Source organism: Protopterus annectens, chromosome 5.part1 (assembly GCF_019279795.1).
Source record: "Protopterus annectens isolate FY-2018-M chromosome 5.part1, PAN1.0, whole genome shotgun sequence".
Taxonomy (NCBI): Eukaryota; Metazoa; Chordata; order Ceratodontiformes; family Protopteridae; genus Protopterus; species Protopterus annectens.
In genome coordinates, this window is record NC_056736.1 from 394,097,023 (window position 1) to 394,116,583 (window position 19,561).

General features: G+C 37.2%; 1 protein-coding gene across 3 annotated transcripts in view; it reads left to right on the top strand.

The window, feature by feature from the left end:
• Nucleotides 1–19,561, top strand: part of REPS2 (RALBP1 associated Eps domain containing 2) — a 2,057,440-nt gene that overhangs the window by 2,035,251 nt on the left and 2,628 nt on the right. For all 3 annotated transcript variants that reach the window (XM_044073054.1, XM_044073053.1, XM_044073052.1), the window contains 2 exons: nucleotides 476–621; nucleotides 7,857–7,962. In XM_044073054.1, the coding sequence (XP_043928989.1) occupies nucleotides 476–621; nucleotides 7,857–7,962 (252 nt within the window). The remainder of the gene's footprint in view (nucleotides 1–475; nucleotides 622–7,856; nucleotides 7,963–19,561) is intronic.

The following is a 19,561-nucleotide window of genomic DNA, read 5'->3' on the forward strand; positions in this document are numbered from 1 at the left end:
AATATTAGTTACTTAACTGTGATGGTCATTCAAGAAATAAGAGTCTGTGACTTGACTAGTTTTGGTATAGGTTATCTGACTTCATCAGGCCCAGTGTTATCATGTGACTCAGTCTTTTTGGAGGTCATTGTTTCTTTAATGCTGCTGTGGCTTTTGAGTTCTGTTAATTTTCCTGATCTACCCCAACTTCCAAACCTTTAGGACTGGCATAGATAAGATGTAATCATGTGTCACTTACGCCATTGCATTGTAGATTACTCTGTTTTATGAATGCAATTTCTCTTTCTTTTTTATCTCATGTTTGTGCAGTATATATGTCTTATCTAATTTTAAAAGATGTTTTAAAAAATAAGATGTTATTGTGGTATCATTTCATATGTGTGTGTTTTAATGTAAAATCTTCAGAACTATTAAAGATAATTTAATTTTTGTTTGAGGAAGTTGTTTATGGACTGAAAATAAATACTTTTTTCAGGATACTGCACCCTCCCATCTGCATTCTAAGCCCGCACGTCGGAAGTTTCGTCCCGAGTGTCAGATTATTGAAAACCAGGAGCCAGCTCTCACGAAAAGTGCACCTTCTTCACAACCAGGCACCAAATCCCATTCAGCTATTCATAGGTAATATTCTTTACATGTTATGTATGTTTTGTAGATTTTACCATGGAAAATAAATCCTTCCAAATGGAATCAGAAATAAAGAGAACACAACTGCCATTTTAGGTTGTTGCAAGTATCTGATGTCTGTGCTGCTCAGTAGTGATGATCAGTTAGGTAGCAGACTGATTGTGAAAAGGCTTGTCATAATCTGCAGTGTAGATATGCTGAAAAGTAAGACACATTCTTTGGAGGTATCATAGTCAGGAGGTGTAGTACAATGCAGAGCACTCCGCCAGGAGGTACTGTTTTGATGACTGATTTTGCATGTCATGTTTGGCTTTGGAGATGCATCCTTCTTACCACTTCCAACATGTATTGGTCTTGTCTGCATACCTTTCAGAATACAGAGAACAGATCCCTATGTTATTCATGTCTCTCCAGTAGCAGATTTCTAAGTTGGTTGTGAAGTGAAGAAACCTGTGCACTTTTTTTTAGCTTTTTAAAATGTCTTATTTGACCCTTGTTTGAAGAAAGGGATTTGACATAACTGAAACTACATTGTGTCACCAGTGCAGCAGAGCTCATTTGGAATGTTCCAGAAGATGCATTTTCTTTGCTAGTCTTCTTCACTAACATTTAAAACGCACTTAGAAAACTAGTTGTATTTTTTGTTACATGGTCATCAGTTTTGAAATGAAAGATCATTCTAGACTAATTATGCTGTGTCAGTCTCTTCAAAGCCTGTTGATTGTCCATGAAAGTTAGCAAGTCATTCCTTAAAGACTTTACTACAGTCAGTTGTCTTTAAATATTATATAGTGGAAGTTTACTGTTGACCCTGTTTTATCAGTGACTTTTGTTAGTGTTTGTCACTGTTTCTGTAGAGTCATTATCTGGTGTCACTCATCCAGGGCTTCTCTTCCCTCCTTCTCACATTCACAGGACCCTGTGAAGTGACTCCATTACTTTCACATTCATTCCATGGGGATGAGAGCCAGGCTTCCCAATGCTAGGCAAGAGTTTTACAGCCATGCTCCAGCAAGGATGTCCTGTTTTCCCCGGTCATTCCCGCAGCAATGCCTGTCAGATTGTAGGGAGCAGGCCAGCTGCAAGTCCTTCTCTTTCCTCCCCATGCTTGTAGGCTGACTATAGAGGTCTGGTCTGGACGAAAGGAGAGATATATATTCACACAAACACACCTCCATTTCCCCATCTTAGTAGGAGGTCCCTGCCAGGCACTTCAGGAGCCAACGCAGCCTGTGCTGGTGGACGATACATCCAGCCAACACAAGAAGTCACCAGTGCTGTGGGCCTAGCTAAGATAAGTCATCTGGTGCTGGTCACTCAAATTCATCATCCCTTGCCTGGTCTCTCAGACAGCATTCTGGTAATTGAGCATGATTCATCACTCTGTGACACGGGGCAAGATCATCCAAGCCTCCTTCAGGTTATGGGCTAAGTGCTCCTGACTGCAGTTTCATGGTGTTCTTTCTCTTAGAACTAGACAACTCCATATTCTTCAGTTTAGCTGGCAGCATAGTCCTTAGTATTTTGTTTACAGTAGATGCTTCGTTGACCACAATACTTCTTTTCTTGATACAGTTTCAGGATTGCAGGACTTGTATCATAGGTCCACAGCAGGCTGCAGAGGAAGCTAGGCTGGTGTCTTTTTGTGATTTGTAAATGGTACTACAAACAAGTGGCTTTAATAATGCCGTCAACAACTTGACCAATGTCATGATGATCAGTAAAACAACTATAAAATATTCAGCAGTTTTAGCCACCATCAGCGGTCACTGACTTGTAGGATGATGTCCTAGACCATCACCTTATTTTTCGCATTGTGGAGGCTGCAGTCCTTCACTACCACAACCACTGAAAGCCTGCTTGCCCTCAGGGGTCCCTAGTAAGTAATTGCCAGTACTCAAACATTGATTTGTCAAGGACTACAAGACAGCAGCTTAGAGGAATGATGTGCCCTCAGTTAGTAAAGGATTGTTTCTTTTAAATACTGAGCTGAAGGAAGCATAAGGGATCTTGTTCACCTTCCTTTGACAGGTTATGGACCACTGACACAACTTACGTGCAGGAGAGCGATTTGAAGAATGGGCATTTTCATATCCTCTCCCTAGTGTTTATTGTACCTTTTTGGCTAGTGAATCACAGTCAAGAGTCTCTGTATTCTGAGCAATATGAAATTCAGTAAAGCCTTCTCCCCCAGTGCAAGTACAGTGCGTCCCTGCATGGTTGGTTACCATCTTTGACTTAAATGAACTGACAGATTTTACTTTGTCCAGCATTTATTGTTTGTATGTTTACTTGTTAAGAGATGTATCTAGTCCACTGACTTTAGTGCATACATTTAGAGCTGTGTTTAAGGAAGGCTACCATCTTTAGTGCATGCTGTCTCTCAAAACCAAGCCAAACTCACAAATGACTCCCTTTCTCTTCAATCTGACTACTAGCTACATACTTTGTCTGCCTGAATGCCTTATCAAATTGCTTTCTCCTGTCTCCTACAGATAAGAGATGCACAAAAACCCTTGATGGTGCTTTCAGTCGTACTAATTTTTCTCTTACTGTAGTAAGCAAAAATGACTTGCTCAACCCAACATATTTAACTGCCTAATAAAAAAAATGACATGAGAGACACCGTAATGATGCTACATTTGTCTTGTCCTTGTTTTCATAATACTGTGCTACAATGTCACTTTGCATTCTTTTCAAATCATACCTGTTATACACTGTTTCATTTGCTCACTTAAATTGTACAATTGTTTTGCTGGAACTGGAGCATGAAGTAACACCTGTGCATGCCATCCAAGTGCCATTCTGTTTCTTTTTCCATTACTGTTTTTGTATTATGTTGCTTCACTGTATATGTATTATGTTTCCACTGTAACAGCAGCTTTTCTCCCCAGGCCTCCACTGAAAAGGGGCTACCATTGCCTAGTCAGACTTTTCTTGTCAGCAAAACAAAAATAACATTCAAAGAGTCTATGTGTATCACTTAATTTGACAGAGCTCCCTAATGCCCTTTTAGATGTTTTTAACTCAATATTTGCAAGTCCAGACACAAAAATGTAAATGAAATTATGAAAAAAAGTGGCAAACTGTGAAACTTAGTGTTGCAAGTTAAAAGCATTTTGGCAGGGGCTGCCCCCCGCACCCTCCTCTTATATAATTCTATGATTGCTGCACAGTGATTTTGAACTTGGTATATATTCTATGAATCAGACATAAATATTCACTATTTTCAGCATTGTACATGATCACTTTTGAAGTTGAATAATGCAATAATAACACTGCAATTTAGATTTTCTGGCAGTAAATGCAGTGGACTAAAGCTCAAGCTGTTAATGAGCTGCTTTCTTTGCCTAGGGTACAGGGTTTGATTCCTTCTACCTTCATTTGCATATTGTGAGACTCTGAGAAAGTCACCTAATCAGACTGTGCTTCCAGATCACCCCTGCCCCCTGAAAGGGACATTTATGTTCAGTGGGCTTCCCCGGTCAACAAGTAGTTTAAAAATTATCCCATGTGATGAAGAGGCAGTTCTGCTTAGTGAACCTTCTCTCTTAAGAAATAACTGCAATAAAAATAAAGACAAAAATACAAAGGAAGATGTAAGTATCTGGCTATTTCAGGGAAGGGTTGTTTTAAGATGGAATTTGGAACTCTGTTGATAAAGAATGTAAAAACGTTGATACCATGACATACAGATTAATTCCAACTGGTACAGACAAAGAAAAATCAGAAACTTACACACTTTAAAGTTAGGGATTCTAAGTTTGGAGCTAGTAAGACTCAATCACTGAGGAAAGTAAAAGAGTAGCACTTTTTGGTATTGAATAGCTGCTACAGTCATTTGAACACTCCTGTTTTATCAGGGCAGCACTGAATTCCACCTAAGCTCACACATCCCTTCCCTAAATCAGGCAGATTCATGCTATATGGTGTACCTCATCAATGTTATGTCTTGTTTAGTAATTGCATGTCAATGATCATCTCTTGCAGCAACTGGGTCTTGTGGCAGCCTCTGCTATGCCCTTCTCTTGAGAGAGCCATCATCTGAGGCTTTTCACTGCATTTCCTAAGTTGCTTCCTCTAAACGTTTGGTATGTTGAATCTGATATTTTTATCTCACACCTTCACAGTAGATTTCCAGTTTGATTTGAGGTCAGATGCAACCCTATGGCTGGTTTCTGTTTTTCCTTGCCAAGGATCTCTTCAGACTTCCATATTAGCTACCAAGATAAGCTGGTGAGGTTTCTTGGCATATTATTTTCAAGAGACTTGGATATTTGAAGAACTGGCTTTTTGTGTCATGGTCTAAAACAAACGACAAGTATTCTACTTAAATATGTCCTCATCTTTAAGAAACTGGTGGCACCTACCCAGTTTTCTTACTGAAATTTATGTTGGAGATCCATAATAATATCTGTGGTGTTGATGATAAAAACCTTTAGCTTTGCTTTTCCTTGTCTCTTATGGCACACGTTAATCATGACTCAAAGTCCATACTTGATCCTGATAGCTCCATTTATTATGCCATTTTCTTTTTAATTTCTTGTCGGATTCACTCTGTTTTATTGCCTGGGACTGAAACTGAGGATAATGTATCCTGTGCACCTTGAATGTTCACCTTTGGTTAAAGGATTATCTTCTTGAAGTCTAAAAAACAGTATAAACTGTTTGATAGCCTGTACTCAGGTCAGAGGGTCACCTAGCTTCCAAAGTATATATTTCCAAATGTTTTGCATACTGTGTAACATTATGCCATGAGAAAGTCACAAATCTCTAATCAGTATTGTTCATGGTTACTCCTTTCCTTTGGGTGCTAGCTCATACGGCCTGCTTCTAAATGTGTCACCTGTAGATACACTCATTATTACCTACTCTGCTTTCCCCACCTTTTCTAAGCAATACAGTTATTTTATGTTTTTTAAGAGCAGAATATTCACACTGCTGCAGTGGTTTCTGTCTACTTTTCTTGTTGGTAGGGACCTTGTCTTTCCCTGTTTTCTGATAACATTTTGGGTGTACGTGTAGAACACTATCCCACATCGATTCATGTAGGTTTGGATGTTCCAGATGTGATTGAAAAGTGCAAATCCATTATATCAAGCATAAATTAATCTTGATTGGCAAGTCACCTGTTTGAAGAAATGGAAAAGTTGGCGGAGGAGTAGCTGCTATTCATTAACTGTATTATCTAATGAATATTCATAAAGCGAGGCTCCAGTTGGCTGATGCCAGTCAGATATTAATATTTCATGCTTCTTATTGTTCAGAAAATGCATATTGTTGTTCTACTCACTTTTTTATGTGAATTAGTGTAATATTTAAAAACTCTCCATGATTTTTGGCCTCTGTCCCTGGTTCTTGAGTACAGTAGTTGAGCAGTATGCTGGTAGTGTTGTCACTGTGCCACCTACAGGTTCTCAACAGAAATGCTGGAGTGCAGCACAAACTAGGAGACACTTTAGAATTATTTCTCAACCATCATACTGTCATTTTTTTCAGAATGTCCCAAATTGTGCCACATATTTTGTCCTGTCTCTTGTAAAAAATGTTTGATTTTCTTGTAAATCACTGAGAACTACAGCTTGTCATTAATGCCAGACATTAGAGTTTTATACTTGCTATTTAGTAAATGTGTGTTATTCTCATGTGAATTACAGTAGTGTTTAAGAAACTGACCCTAATTTGATTTATTTATTTATGTATACTTTGTGTAGAATTCGAGGAGAAAGAAGTGGAGCAGTATACACAATCAGGAGGTTAATGTTCTACATTAGTGTCCAGAGCTGCCCATACTTCCTCATTTTGTTTTTCACTGTTCAGCTTAATTACATTTATTACCTGCTGCAAAAGCTTTTCAATTTATTTGAATGTTCAACATAATGATGGTCTTTCACAGTTTTTTGTAACCATGAGTTCCCAAAGTTAAAGATCTGAAAAAGTGGACAAAATGTGCCTTAAGACCACAAAGACTCCCGAAGTATCAGAACACAGACAAACTTTGTGGCTTACATTTATAATGTGATGAAAAAAGTTTTGCACTCCAGTAGGAACTGTACTTAGGGCCTTACCTTACAATGCTGGTGTTCTGAACATCTGAGCTGTGTGCTCCCTGTGAAGAGATTGATTTTTCCCAGGTTCATTGTCTGCATTACCTTAAGAAGTAATGATGCATCTAGAAAGACAAGACAGGATGTCATGGTCTGACAGCTCAGACAGAGCATGTCAGTAGCATTCTGGAGTCCTTTTAGGTAGATATTTTTTTCTCATGTAATGCAGTGGTTTGGAATTGCTTTACAGTACTTTGTACTTCACATGAAAATGTCTAGCTTCTGTTAATGTCTGCATTAGCCGATATTAACTAATATCTATTTGTTGACATTAGATTACTGGGAAAGTCTGAGCAGGTACCCATTTTCAGTGGAGGCCCAGAGAGATAAGCTTCAAAGTATTACAGAAACAATTTAAGAACAGTAATTTTACAAGCTTCAGAAATAATACAACATCTACATTTAAATAATTGCAACATCTACAGTTTAAATAATTATACCAAATTAGACAAAATGTGACAACATTGGTTAAATGTAGATACAACTTATTTGACAGTAATTTAATATTTAGAGCAACTTTTAGCCAGTTTTGAGAAATTAAAGTTAGTATAACTACAATGTGAAATGAGAGAAAAACGTCAGAGTTATGACATATTGGATGGCGCAGTGGTACAGCGGTAGCACTGTTGCCTCACAGCAAGAGGTTCTCTGGTTCGATTCTCAGCTGGGGTGCCTTCTGTGCGGAGTCTGCATGTCCTCCCTGTGTTCGTGTGGGTCTCCTCCCACGTTGCAAAGACATGCATCTGGAGTATTTCTCCCTCCGCTGAAAATTGGCTTCGTTCCAAGTCGGACTTTCCCGGTTAACAAACGTTAAATAAAATAAATAAATAAATAAAAATAAAATATTTAGATAGAGCGCCGCAGAAGAGAGATTGATTGAAGGTAGGAAGTGAGTAAAAAAGGTGGAGTAAGGCGGTGTAAGGTACAAATAGGTACTAGTTCATATTTAGGGATTAGTGTATCCTGCATTATATGGATTTAATTGTCTGTTGTTGCAAGCCTACCAATTGTATCAATTACAAACAGGGAAGAACAATATTCTGAAGTGTGGTGAATCAACAATTCTTAAAATGCAGCAGAAGAATGCATATGTTTTTATATTATCACTAATTTTACTTATAGACAGTCCTCGAAAGCAAAGAAGGCTATTCAGACAGCCATCCGCAAAAACAAAGAGGCAAATGCTGTGTTGGCGAGACTGAACAGTGAACTTCAGCAACAGTTTAAGGTGAGGCTGTGCCACAGTTTTGTGGAACCATTTTGTGACCTGTTGGTCTATTATACAACTGACGTTTTTAAAGATCAAGAGTTAAATGATTGAGCTGTTCCTGATTATAAAAGGTCATGAAGTACATTGTTTGTGCTGAAATTTTCTTGCAAATCAACCTTGGAATTCTTAAGTTGTGACATAACACACACTGTGCAATTTAATCAGGGTCCACTGCGGATTTCATTACTTCATACTGGCTGGCTACACATGATTCATAAGTAAATTACACTGCTCCCCTGTACCCTAGTGGTAGCCACTGTGAAGTACAGTAGTGTTGCAGAGTATATTTCCATCACCCGTAGCATAAATAGAGTAATGCCGCTGTTTATCATCACCAACATAATACAATGTGTGCCTTTTTGTCAAGATCACTACTTTATCTCTTGTATGACAATTAATACTTCTTGTCTAAGCTCCCATCAGGTATCCAGTAATGCTTATAGTCTGCATTGCCCACCCTCTTACTAAAATAGTACTTGGGTTACTCAGGGTTCTTATGAATATCAATGGAACACCCTTTTCTCCTTCTTGACTGTGCAAGCTGCCAACATGGAATCACTCTGGTATGCCTGGCATAATGTGACCTGCCAGAGTGATTCACAACAAAAGCTTAGTATACAGCTAATTTAAATAAAAGTTAAGTATTAACACATCCACACAATGTAGTCATAAGGGCTAAAAGCCACATTTGCATTTAGAGACCAAGTGGCAGAAGGGTGACCAGGTACAGTTATGTGGTGGGGTGGTCAAATAACAAAAGTAGTCATTACACATAGATTCCCCTGATCATACAATATTATGTAAAGTTAAAGGACACTTTACTCAGCAAGAGGTGCTGAGACAATATAGTGTGCATCACAGACAAGTTCTCTGTGGCCCATCATTGTATGGATGAGTTGTAATGTGTAACATCACAGAATGATCATTTTTATTATTGTGAGGTAGAATTACTTACAGTAAGTGGCTCAGCACAAGACTGCCAAATCCTCCACTTTAGTTGTCAGTGATGCAGCTTTCATTAATTGTTTGGCCACATATATGGCTGCTAATATGATTCTGTGGGGCAGCTGCCCGGTTCATAGGTTTGTGGGTGAATACTAGGCTAACTGCCCTGAAGAGCTGTTTTAAGCTTGGCCGAAAACCTAAAGTTAGAATTAAACTGTGTACTTTGTGTCTTTGAGGTGAGGACCTTAATCGTTATGTCAAACCCACAGATCTCATAGCAGAATTTTACAGTTCATTGTGGGAAAGGAATTCTGAGTAAGTTTTCAGAGCACAGTCACTGAATCTTAAAACTCCAATTTGTTACCTGTCGCCTATAGTTACTGACTGCATTTAATGAGTTTGTTAATGTTTATGAAGTACTGTTTTGTGAGTTTATTTGCCAATTGTCGTAGCTGCATCAATGCACGTGTTTTATTCTCATTTTACAGTAGTTAATACTAATTTTGCATATATGATGCACAGTGTTGTAAAACAATTTTAAGGATGTAAGTGATGAAGCTATGACTAATGAGAAAGTAAAATCTAAGGTCAGTTAGGTTTTTTGAGGTCCACCATTTTGTCTCGCTTAGCAATTCATTGTATCACATCCACTGCCTTTTATATTAAGTGAAACCTCATTAACAGACCTACCTACCTTTGTTGTATGTTCCTGAAAATCTGAAATAATAACTTTTCTGGAATCTATCTGTGAAAGTGAGAAATTTATTGGTGTAGTCCATGTAACAAAGAGAAAATGTGTTAAATTTAATTTGCATAACAAACTGGGAGATGCATAATTTCTAACCTGTTCACCTTGCACACACAAAGTCCAGAGTTTAATTCTCAAATGGGGTAATTGGCTAGCCTTAAAATGGCCCGCAGGGACATGTAGCCTAGTACTAACCTGAGGTGAGTCTATGAACGTATAAGAGAGAAAAAGTGTTAAATTTCATTTGAATAACAGAGAGAACTAATTCTGAAGTAGTAAAGTGAAGCAGCAGTTGCACATATTCCTTCATTGGCAGTGTTCTACTGTAGCTTCCCCTTAAATCTCTTTTGAGAATTACACTTAATGCAGTACATGCAGTAGTGTAATATAGAAAATCAGCATGCAGTTGCATTAGATTTTATCTTAACAAAAAAAAATGTCATACATTTTAATCATACATATGATATGTATATCATTAGTAAGGCTGGCTAGTACCCCTTAACACCCACTCCTGTTCAGCTTTTGAAAAAAATGGGAGATGGTGTGAGTGTGGTAACAGTCTGCCTTATTAATGGCATAGCTACTGTTCTGAATAACAAAGTTTTGTCTTATAGAAACAAGGAAATTGCAGTGAACCATCACTTTTTTCTCTGTATACTGCAAAGTATGGCAATCTGACCTCATCACTGACGTCTGCAACTTCTTTTGTTAAGAATACAGCAGTATAACATCATTCTGAAGACTTCTTAAGTTAAGTTATAAAAGAATAGAAGGGTAGATACTATTAAATGTTGTTCATTAATTGTATAAAATTCCAGCTCCTCTCATTTTTAACTAAGTATTTTATGAAGTTTCATAAAAGTGAACTCAACAATAGTTGGCGTGCACTGCACTCAGTAGACAGAAAGCTCAAGGTATCAAGTTTGGCGTCACTCATGGAGGATTTATGGTAGCTTTTGATGGTTTGGAAAAATGCATGTCTTATACTGTCAGGGCTTCTGCACCATGCAGTAACTCTCAGGACCCTGACACCCATCTTCTGCCCATGCAACTGCATTTTTTTTTCAAGGCAGTTTTCAGGGAAACTACAGCCATAAGGCCTATGTTGGAGCACATAGTCTTTGTATTCTTTGTAAGGCTGATCCAAAGTGTCTGACACCACTTCTTTCCTGCCATGGCCACATTGATAGCTTGTGAATCAAATAATCAGTACTTGAAAATACAAATGTTTCTGATTTTTTTATCTGTTTGTAATGGTTTATGTTTATAATGTCGATCACGTATTACTGAACGACCACATCAGTGAACTGTTTCAGCGAAACCAGCACCGCTAACACTTCAAAATTTTGAAAAAAGCTCAAATATCAACATTTCTGACCATGCCACACCTACAAACAAGTGCTAACATGGGTCAAAAAGGGGGTGAGAATTTGCAGTTCAAAATTCGGTATTCGAGGTTTTGTGAAGTCGCAGCTCGGTGTTCGCAGAAGCAGGTTCGACATTCCAGGTGCTGACATTATAAAGGTAAACCTTTCATTACACTATAGGTGGCAGGAAAATGTAGTTAGAGTATATGTATGACACATAAGTGGGAATTGAAGTACCATATCTTGCATGGAGTTGGCCTTAAGCAGTTTGTTTTGGAATTCACTTGATAGGGAAAAAGCTAGTTCTGTTACTTTGAAATGTGAATGAAGGAAGGATCTCAGAAGTGGAATTTGATTGCCACATGCGAAGATGAGATTAATGAACAATGTGGTTCACAATTGCTCATGCCATACAAAAGATGGGATGCTATATGTAAGCAGTATGAGTTTGGAAAATTGGGGATCACTCATGAAAACATATCATCTTCTCTTTGTATACATGTCTGGAGGGATAAGTGCAAGTTGTGGGGAAAATAAAACTTAGACTCAGAGAGAGAGACATTTTTGTTCGATGTTGAACACAATAAGTGGTCAGCTTGGTGGTAGTATCTTAATATTTGACGACACTCTTGTCAAGCAAACTAACTCTACACTTATAAGACTAGACAAGCAGGGTTCCTTTTAGTTGCTTTTCCTGATACCGGATCCATGACTTCATAAGGGCTCCCTCTCACCAGACAAATATGATTACAACCTAATGGTAGTCCATGTGGATGTGAGTAACTTCAGACGTAGATCAGTAACTTCAGACGTAGATCAGTAAGGACATGTTGAGAGATATGTTGCATCTCACAATGCATGTGTACAACACAGGTAAGACACTGGTCTTGAGTGGAATCCTTCCAGCACCCAAAATGCTGCATGTATACAAAGAGAATGGCTTAGTAGTGTGTGCCATTTTGCAGAGGAACCAGTATGTATCAGCATAAGACAAGATGATTGTCCCTGTTGCTTCACTAAGGATTGCCTTCAATTCTTATTCCTTAGCTTTTACGTACTGGCTTAAGGCCTTGCTGCCCCATAGTGCCCTTTTAGGCAGAGTCCACCTAATGGATATCTCAACATTGAGATAACAATGTAGGCATTTCTAACACTAAACTGTAAAATGTCAAGGAGACTATTCTTAATTCCACAACTCTTAACAGCAAATTGCCTGATCTTAAGGCTATCCTGCTGCTTGATTGCATGCATGTTTGTGTACTTACTGAGATTAGGGTTTCAGTGAAAAAATATACCTCCATTCCTGGGTTTTGAACCTACCGTTCATTCAGCCATGATGGAAACTGAGGTGGTGTTTCCAAATTTGTCAATGAACACACAATCTCTAGACAGATTCCCAGAGACCCACAAACTGAATTCATTGAACTCCAGCTTAACCTGAAGAAGGCAAACTATCACCTTATACCTTGCTGTAAGACGCACATTATGTTCCCTGTTGACATGTAAAATTCCTAAGTGTACCTGGACTTACTATTACCAAAAATGCCTTTATAATGGAAGATTTCAACTACCCTTGATAAACTAGAGCAACTATACCTCAAAAGTTGAGTATGCCTACAGATTTGTAGACTTAATAAATAACTTTAGAACAGATGGTTAACGAACTGACTAGGTCTTGGTCTCTCTCTCTCTCTCTCTATATATATATATATATATATATATATATATATATATATATATAAATATATGTCATCTATATGTATTTAACTACTCGATAATTGGGTAGGTGGGTAGGTACAAAGACCCTTTTCAGCCATGTTGAATATGCATAAGTCTAGTTGAGTATGCGCAATCCTAACCTTGCATATCAGTACACATAAGTGATACAGCAGACTTTATGTATGTGCAAATGTAGAAGCTACTGTATAGTGCCAATTCTTTTGCAAAAATGTACATCATTTATATACTGATTGAAGCAGATGCATTCACTACCTGTTAGTTCATGACATATTTTAATTTCTCATAGAGAGGAAAATGCAAGGGGATCAGAGGTAGCTGGGGGAGAAGCTATATATAATATTAAAATTGATAATGAAAAAAATGGACAAAAACAGAAGCAAAGTGACTGGCTTGTAAACACTGCCTGGATGCCTGCAAAGAAAAGAAATTAAGAGACCCTGAAAGAAAATCAGCCAATAAAGGTGAAGAGCAAACATTGTCTGGGAAGAATCCTGCAGCTATTCAGCAAAAAACATTTCAAGCTCCAGCTTTGTTTCAAGACATGGCTTCCAGTAATCTCTTGGAGAAAATAAGTCAAATACTTTGGGAACTGATTAAAATAAATCACACACTGAAGGAGTATATCAGCTCAAGCAACAAAAGACTGGAAAATTGGAAGCAGCTTTAAACAATTATTCAGATGAGCTGGTAAACCTGTAAAAAATCAGAAGATGGAATGAAGGAAGGGCTGGCTGAGTATAAGACTGCTTAGGAAGAAATGTTTTAAAAAAAATTGTAGAATTAGAAGAAAGAGCACACGGAAAATCCAATATTTTCTGCTATACCAGAAACAGACTATATTAATTTTATGAAGGCACAAATAAGGAAATTGGACTTGTATTCCACAGCAGGAACTGTTAATTGTAAGGGTGCACAGTGTACATGCCCCAAATATGGTGATGAATGAGAAAGGAGCCAATAAATGTATCATAAATATGCAAACCTACCAGAAGAGAGAGATTATCTTTACAAAACTGTGACAAAAGGGCAAATTATTAAAATTTGGAGACAATAGAGTATTTGTGGAAAATAATTCACTGTACAGCAGGCAGAAGAGAGAATGTATTCCAGTAATCAGAAAAGGTGAAGAGGCAGGTGTCTTTAGAATAGTTTTTTCCTAGAGGATCGAAGTGATTTTTTGATGCAGAACAGGCAAAGGAGGACATGCAAAAGTTTGTCTAACAAAAATGAGCCATCAAGCAGAAGGGGACTCTCATTCTTCTGATAATAAAGCATACAGAGAGACTTTGCCAGTGAAACCTTTTCCACTGTTGCAAAGGAAAATGCTTGAAAAACAGAGAAAAGGCATAGGAGTTGACCTGAAGAATTTGGAGCACCGTGGAATTGAACCATAATGTGTCTGGGGATGGGTCATGTAGATGAACAGGAAGAAGACCAGTAGTATGGAAATGAGTGAATAAATGAGAGACTGCAAAGCATCAAGTCACATTTGTGAAATGCAAATATGTGTATAAATTATAAATTATGTATAAGAATAAGTAGAAAGAGTGGATTTTTGATGTTAAACTAGTGAGGAACTGAAAGGCATTTGCCTCTCTTCATTCTATTAATGTTTGAAGGACTCTGTGTTGAGGATAAAGTAAAAAGGTAACCGTTAGTAACACAATTTCTTTTCTTAACAGTTTTTCTATGAAAGTTGTCACAATATAAATTGCATATTTTATAGTAAAGTATTTTAGTTCTATGTGCTTATTAAAGTAAACAGGCGGGTCTTTTTTCTTCCTGTTTTTCTTTCTTTCTTTTTTTTTTGGTATTAAGAAATGTAGGCATTACAGTGCAAAGAGAGAAGAAAAGCTGGACAAAAGCATGTGTAAGTTAATAGGTTGTAATCTTGGGTTGCTGAACTGGGAGATGGTGTGCAAAAGTATACAGATCATAACACACTTAGAGCTAATATTCTTTAGTTTTGCGTAAGTGAATTTCTGGATTAAGATCCTTGGCTTAATCTAATAACATATTTTAAGTTGTAACAAGTAAATATAAGAACACCAAATAAAAAGAAAAGTTTTCCTTTAGCAAAAGATTTTTCAGCTTGTCTTTCAGGCTGCACCAAAGGTATACATTTTTCTTTTTTCTCTTACTTTTCCATGGAGGCAAGCTGATAATAGGGCAATAAAAGAACAATGGTTTCTTCAAGGCTAAAAGTTAATGATTTCTGAAAGTATGCAAGTAGTTTTTGCATAAGGGGGAGGGGGAATAATGATAAAAAAGAACAGACACCAGTTGGTGTAAGTAGAAGCACAGGCAGCAACGCATCTTAGCATGGATAACTTCAGTCTCAGGTTATTAGGTCCTGTATTAGCAGCTATCTGTTTAGCACAAATGTTAGTGTTAAGAAGGTTAAACTTCATGTTTTATAGATTTACATAGTTATGCATATTTGTATTAAGTTCATCGGTTCTGGGGGGTTGTCTGCTTTTTGTTTAAAGGTATATGTTAAAACTCATAGTCTTTTAAAATGTGACATAGGTTCAAATGTTAATAATAAGAAAAAACTGTATAAAGGATTAACCTGCCTAACATTAATGGGTGCATGCATCAGAAAAGCTGCAATTAGACATACAAAAAAGCTGTCATATATAATTCGTGGGAATAATGACTTTTTAAAATAATGATGAGACTTTCCATATTTTCTTGGAATGTGAATGGTCTCACAAGTACAGCCAAAAAAGAAAGAATACTTAATTATATTAAGAAATGCAGAGTGAAAATAGCAATGCTACAGAGACATGTTTGTAAAGAACTAAGCATGTGAATTTGACAAAGGATTTCAGAATGGATATTCTGAAGAATATCAGGGGCAAAGGAAAAGAGGAGTACTTATAAATTGCTAGAGGAGATCTGGTAGTGATAGATGGAAAAAGATAATCTCATATTTGTAGCAGTAAGAGGCTACAGGCAAGGGATGAGGATTACACTGGCATTTATTTACATTTCACCTAAAACTACTGTTTTGGAGTTTAAGCATTTTGGGGAGAAATCCGCTTTCAGCAGGGAATATTACTGATAGATGTAGACTGGAATTTTATTTGCAACCATGAGGATGCATCAGGGGGTGTAGAAGGGAAAATATAACAAGAGAGTTGATTTCCTAAGAAATTTATGGAAATATTTGGTACAAAAGACTTGGATTCAGTGGCAAGGATCTCAGAGAGAATTTACATATTATTCTGCAAGGTACAATAACTGGGCTAGACTTGTTAGAATGATATTTCACAGGAATATGTCCATTTAATTGAGAACCTTGCTATACATCCAATAACTACTTCAGATCATGCACCAATAATTACTGAGATAGAAATGCAGGGTAATGAAGTAAAGATGAGGCGCTTTCCACCCATCTGTTAAAAAGAGGGGAATTTAAGGAATTGTTAGTGAAAATTATCCATGAGTTATTAGAGAAGATAGAAAGTACCCCAGAAGTCATAGCTAGTGAGTGGAATAAAATGAAAGTGGAGTTTAAAAATAGAGTAGAAGTAAAAGAAAAAGAGATCTGATTAAGAAGCAATAAGAATTATTTATAGGGGCTGACAAATTTTAAAAGTGCAACAAAATAAGGGAAATCTCACAGAACAAGAGACGCAATTACAGAGTACAAAAGGGAAAATAAGGGAGTAACCAGATATTATGCATGAGTTTAGAAATATTGCTGCAACTGATTTTTGATAACTCTAGATCACAAAAAGTTTGGCACACCAATTTAGGCAAGAGAAAGTAGAAAGGTTTGTTGCCAGACTTAGGGAGCCTATAACAAGAAAAATATCCAGAGATCCTATGGAGATATTTTGGAAATTTTATTAAAATTTGTATAAAACTAAGAATATGGGAAATCAAGAAAAAGCACAAATGGAAATATTTATGGACAAGGTTAGAGGTAGAAGAGACTCGACAACTAACAGTTATGAAAAGAGCAGATAAGATAAGAATGCTGATGTACAGGAAAGTCTCCAGGAGTAGATGGTATTCTGGTGGACGTTTTGAAGTTAGGAGGGAAGAAAGTAATAAAGAACTGTAAGGGTATTTTAAAAAGAGAGTAGGCACCAACATCCTGGAAGAAAACCTGTGGCCCATTTGAATTCTAAACCATGATTATAAGGTGTTTATGTCTGTGATGGTTAAAAGAATGGCAAAGATGATGCCAAAACTGATAGATATGGACCAATGTGGTTTTGTGGAGACAAGCATTTGACAATATTAATAGGACAATGATGATACAGAGGGAAGCCTAATGTAAGAAATTACTACTATCGGTGGGTCTTGATGCAGAAGAATCATCATTTGGTAGAGTAAGCTGGGATTTTATGAGTAGATTGCAGTGGAAGCAATTGCATTTCCTGATACAATAATAAGGATAACTAGAATGATATATGATAGATGAGGGATCTGAGGCAAAAATTAAAGTAGGAGGATTCATCTCTGAACAGAGGAGCCACTCATGGGTATCCTTTTTCCCGTAGTTATCTGAATTATATATTTAGACCCACTGGCAAAGAAAATAAGGGACTCAGAAATTCAAAGATATAATTGCTATGGTATTCAACCTGATGGAACCAGAAAAGGACATCTCAGTGTTGTGGAATATTCTGAGATGGTTCCATTTTTTTTTTAGGGAGGGTATAAAATTAATGTAGATAAAACAAAGGCTGTAGCTATAAACTGTGCACACACATGAATTGGTCCAGCAATATCCATGTTAATGGGGACTTGATAAAATGAATTATTTACAGGTGTGGATCAAAAAAGATTTGGTTATGGCAGCTAAGGAGATGTGGGAAAAGACTGAACAGAAGATAATACAAAAACTGAGAAACAGGAAGCTCTAGCCTATGGATATAGATAGCAAGATGCAAGCAGTAAAATGTCTTTAGTCCCTTTAGTTTTATACACACATTAGGCATATTTTTATCAAACAGAGAAAGTAGTTCAGTTATTTTATTTGGGAGGGGAAGATGTCAAGAGTCAAGTGGGGTAAGTTGATCCTCCTAACAGAACAATGAAGTTTAGGATTACCTGATTTGAAGGGTTTTTTTAAGAGCTACACAGTTAAGGCTCTTGTACATAACAGAAGCCGAAAGCTACAATTAAAAGTGGAAAGGGATGATGATGAAGCAGGGGTATAACTCAAGAAGTAAGTTAAGGGTGGGATTTTGGACACAGATCCTTAAGGAGAAGAACAGTAATCATACAGAATTTTATATTCATAAAGTAGCAGAAAGTATACTAATAACTAAGCCTACATGGGAATGGAGAAAGGAAATTCTGCCGATAGGGATGACTGCAGTCAGGGTACAAAGAATAGACAAGAGGTAAAAGCAGTTTACTAAGGTTTTAGTGATTGTAATGATGCTGAATTGCTAAACACACAATCAGAAGGTCATAAGACAAGAATGCCGATGCCTAGTTGTTCGAACACCTGGACTAGCCCCCCTTCTGGACCCATGTTAGCACTTGTTCCTGTGTCCATGCAGGTCAGAAAACTCTATGTTCAACATTGTTTGAACAAGTGGGCATCAGCATTCTTGTCTTGCATCCTTCTGGTCACATAATTTAGTGACTGGAAATTGTTATTATCACTAAAACCATAGTAAATCGTAAAAGCTCTATTCCATGATGAGAGTACACTCTTCCTTCAAGAAAAGGGCAAACCAGCTGTTGCTGTCATAATAATGTAGATATATACAGATGGCAGTTTCTGGAGACAGGAACTGTGTAATGTATTTGCTGCTTGTATTGGTATGGCTGTAGTACTAGTGTTCAGTGAAGCACAATTCACATGTGGGTATATATTTTTTGCAGCTATTCCCTTGTAAGTCACATTTTGCATAAACATGTTCAGCAGTATGTCCAACCTACCCCAAATATGCCACAAGGTATATTTTTAACCCTTATTTAATTCTGGGATGTGACTAAATGTTTTTATGATCACTCAGTTAGGACCTGTTTCTTCAGCCCTGTAATTTGCTTTTTAATTACAGGGTGAATGAGTTAGCAGAATTAGCAGTTCTCAGAATGTATGCTGTCCAGTAACATGATGCATCTGGGTATGGGGATAAAGTTTAGGTGAAAGGGAACACATTCTGGCAGACATTTTCCTTTGGTATACAATTCCAAAAATCATGGTCGCAGTCCTCAACATTCTGAACTTGTTCTTTCCTGTTATTACATCTGGCATGAACTCGCTACACTTTTTGTAAAACCTTGTATAAAGGGAAAATTGCTTGTTTGAACTAGCAGATACCACTATGTAATGCTGTGAACACTCAGATAACCAGCATTTTTTTCTTACGACTGTATGTATAAACTCTAAAGCATATATTCTGCTCATTAATAAATTTGACATTTGGTTAACATACGTAAGAAAATCTTAAATACAATTACTAATAAGATAAGAGGATGTTTATTGCAAGTTAAATAAATGTACTACTACTAAGAATGGTTTTCTATAAAATTCCGAAAATGTTTTTGCGAGTAATCACTTACTCGAAAACTTTGTCGAAATTAACAACATCAACCAACCAAAATAACGAAACAAGAAAAACATCAACAAGTCGAATTCGACTTAACATTTTTCGAACTTTCCTGAACATCCGGTGATATTCAACACACGTTTTGTACGGGGGTGGGGGAGCAGTCCCCCACACCACCTGCTACGTATATATTACTTCGAGATCGCACTAAAGTGAGGAAAAGGCAAAGT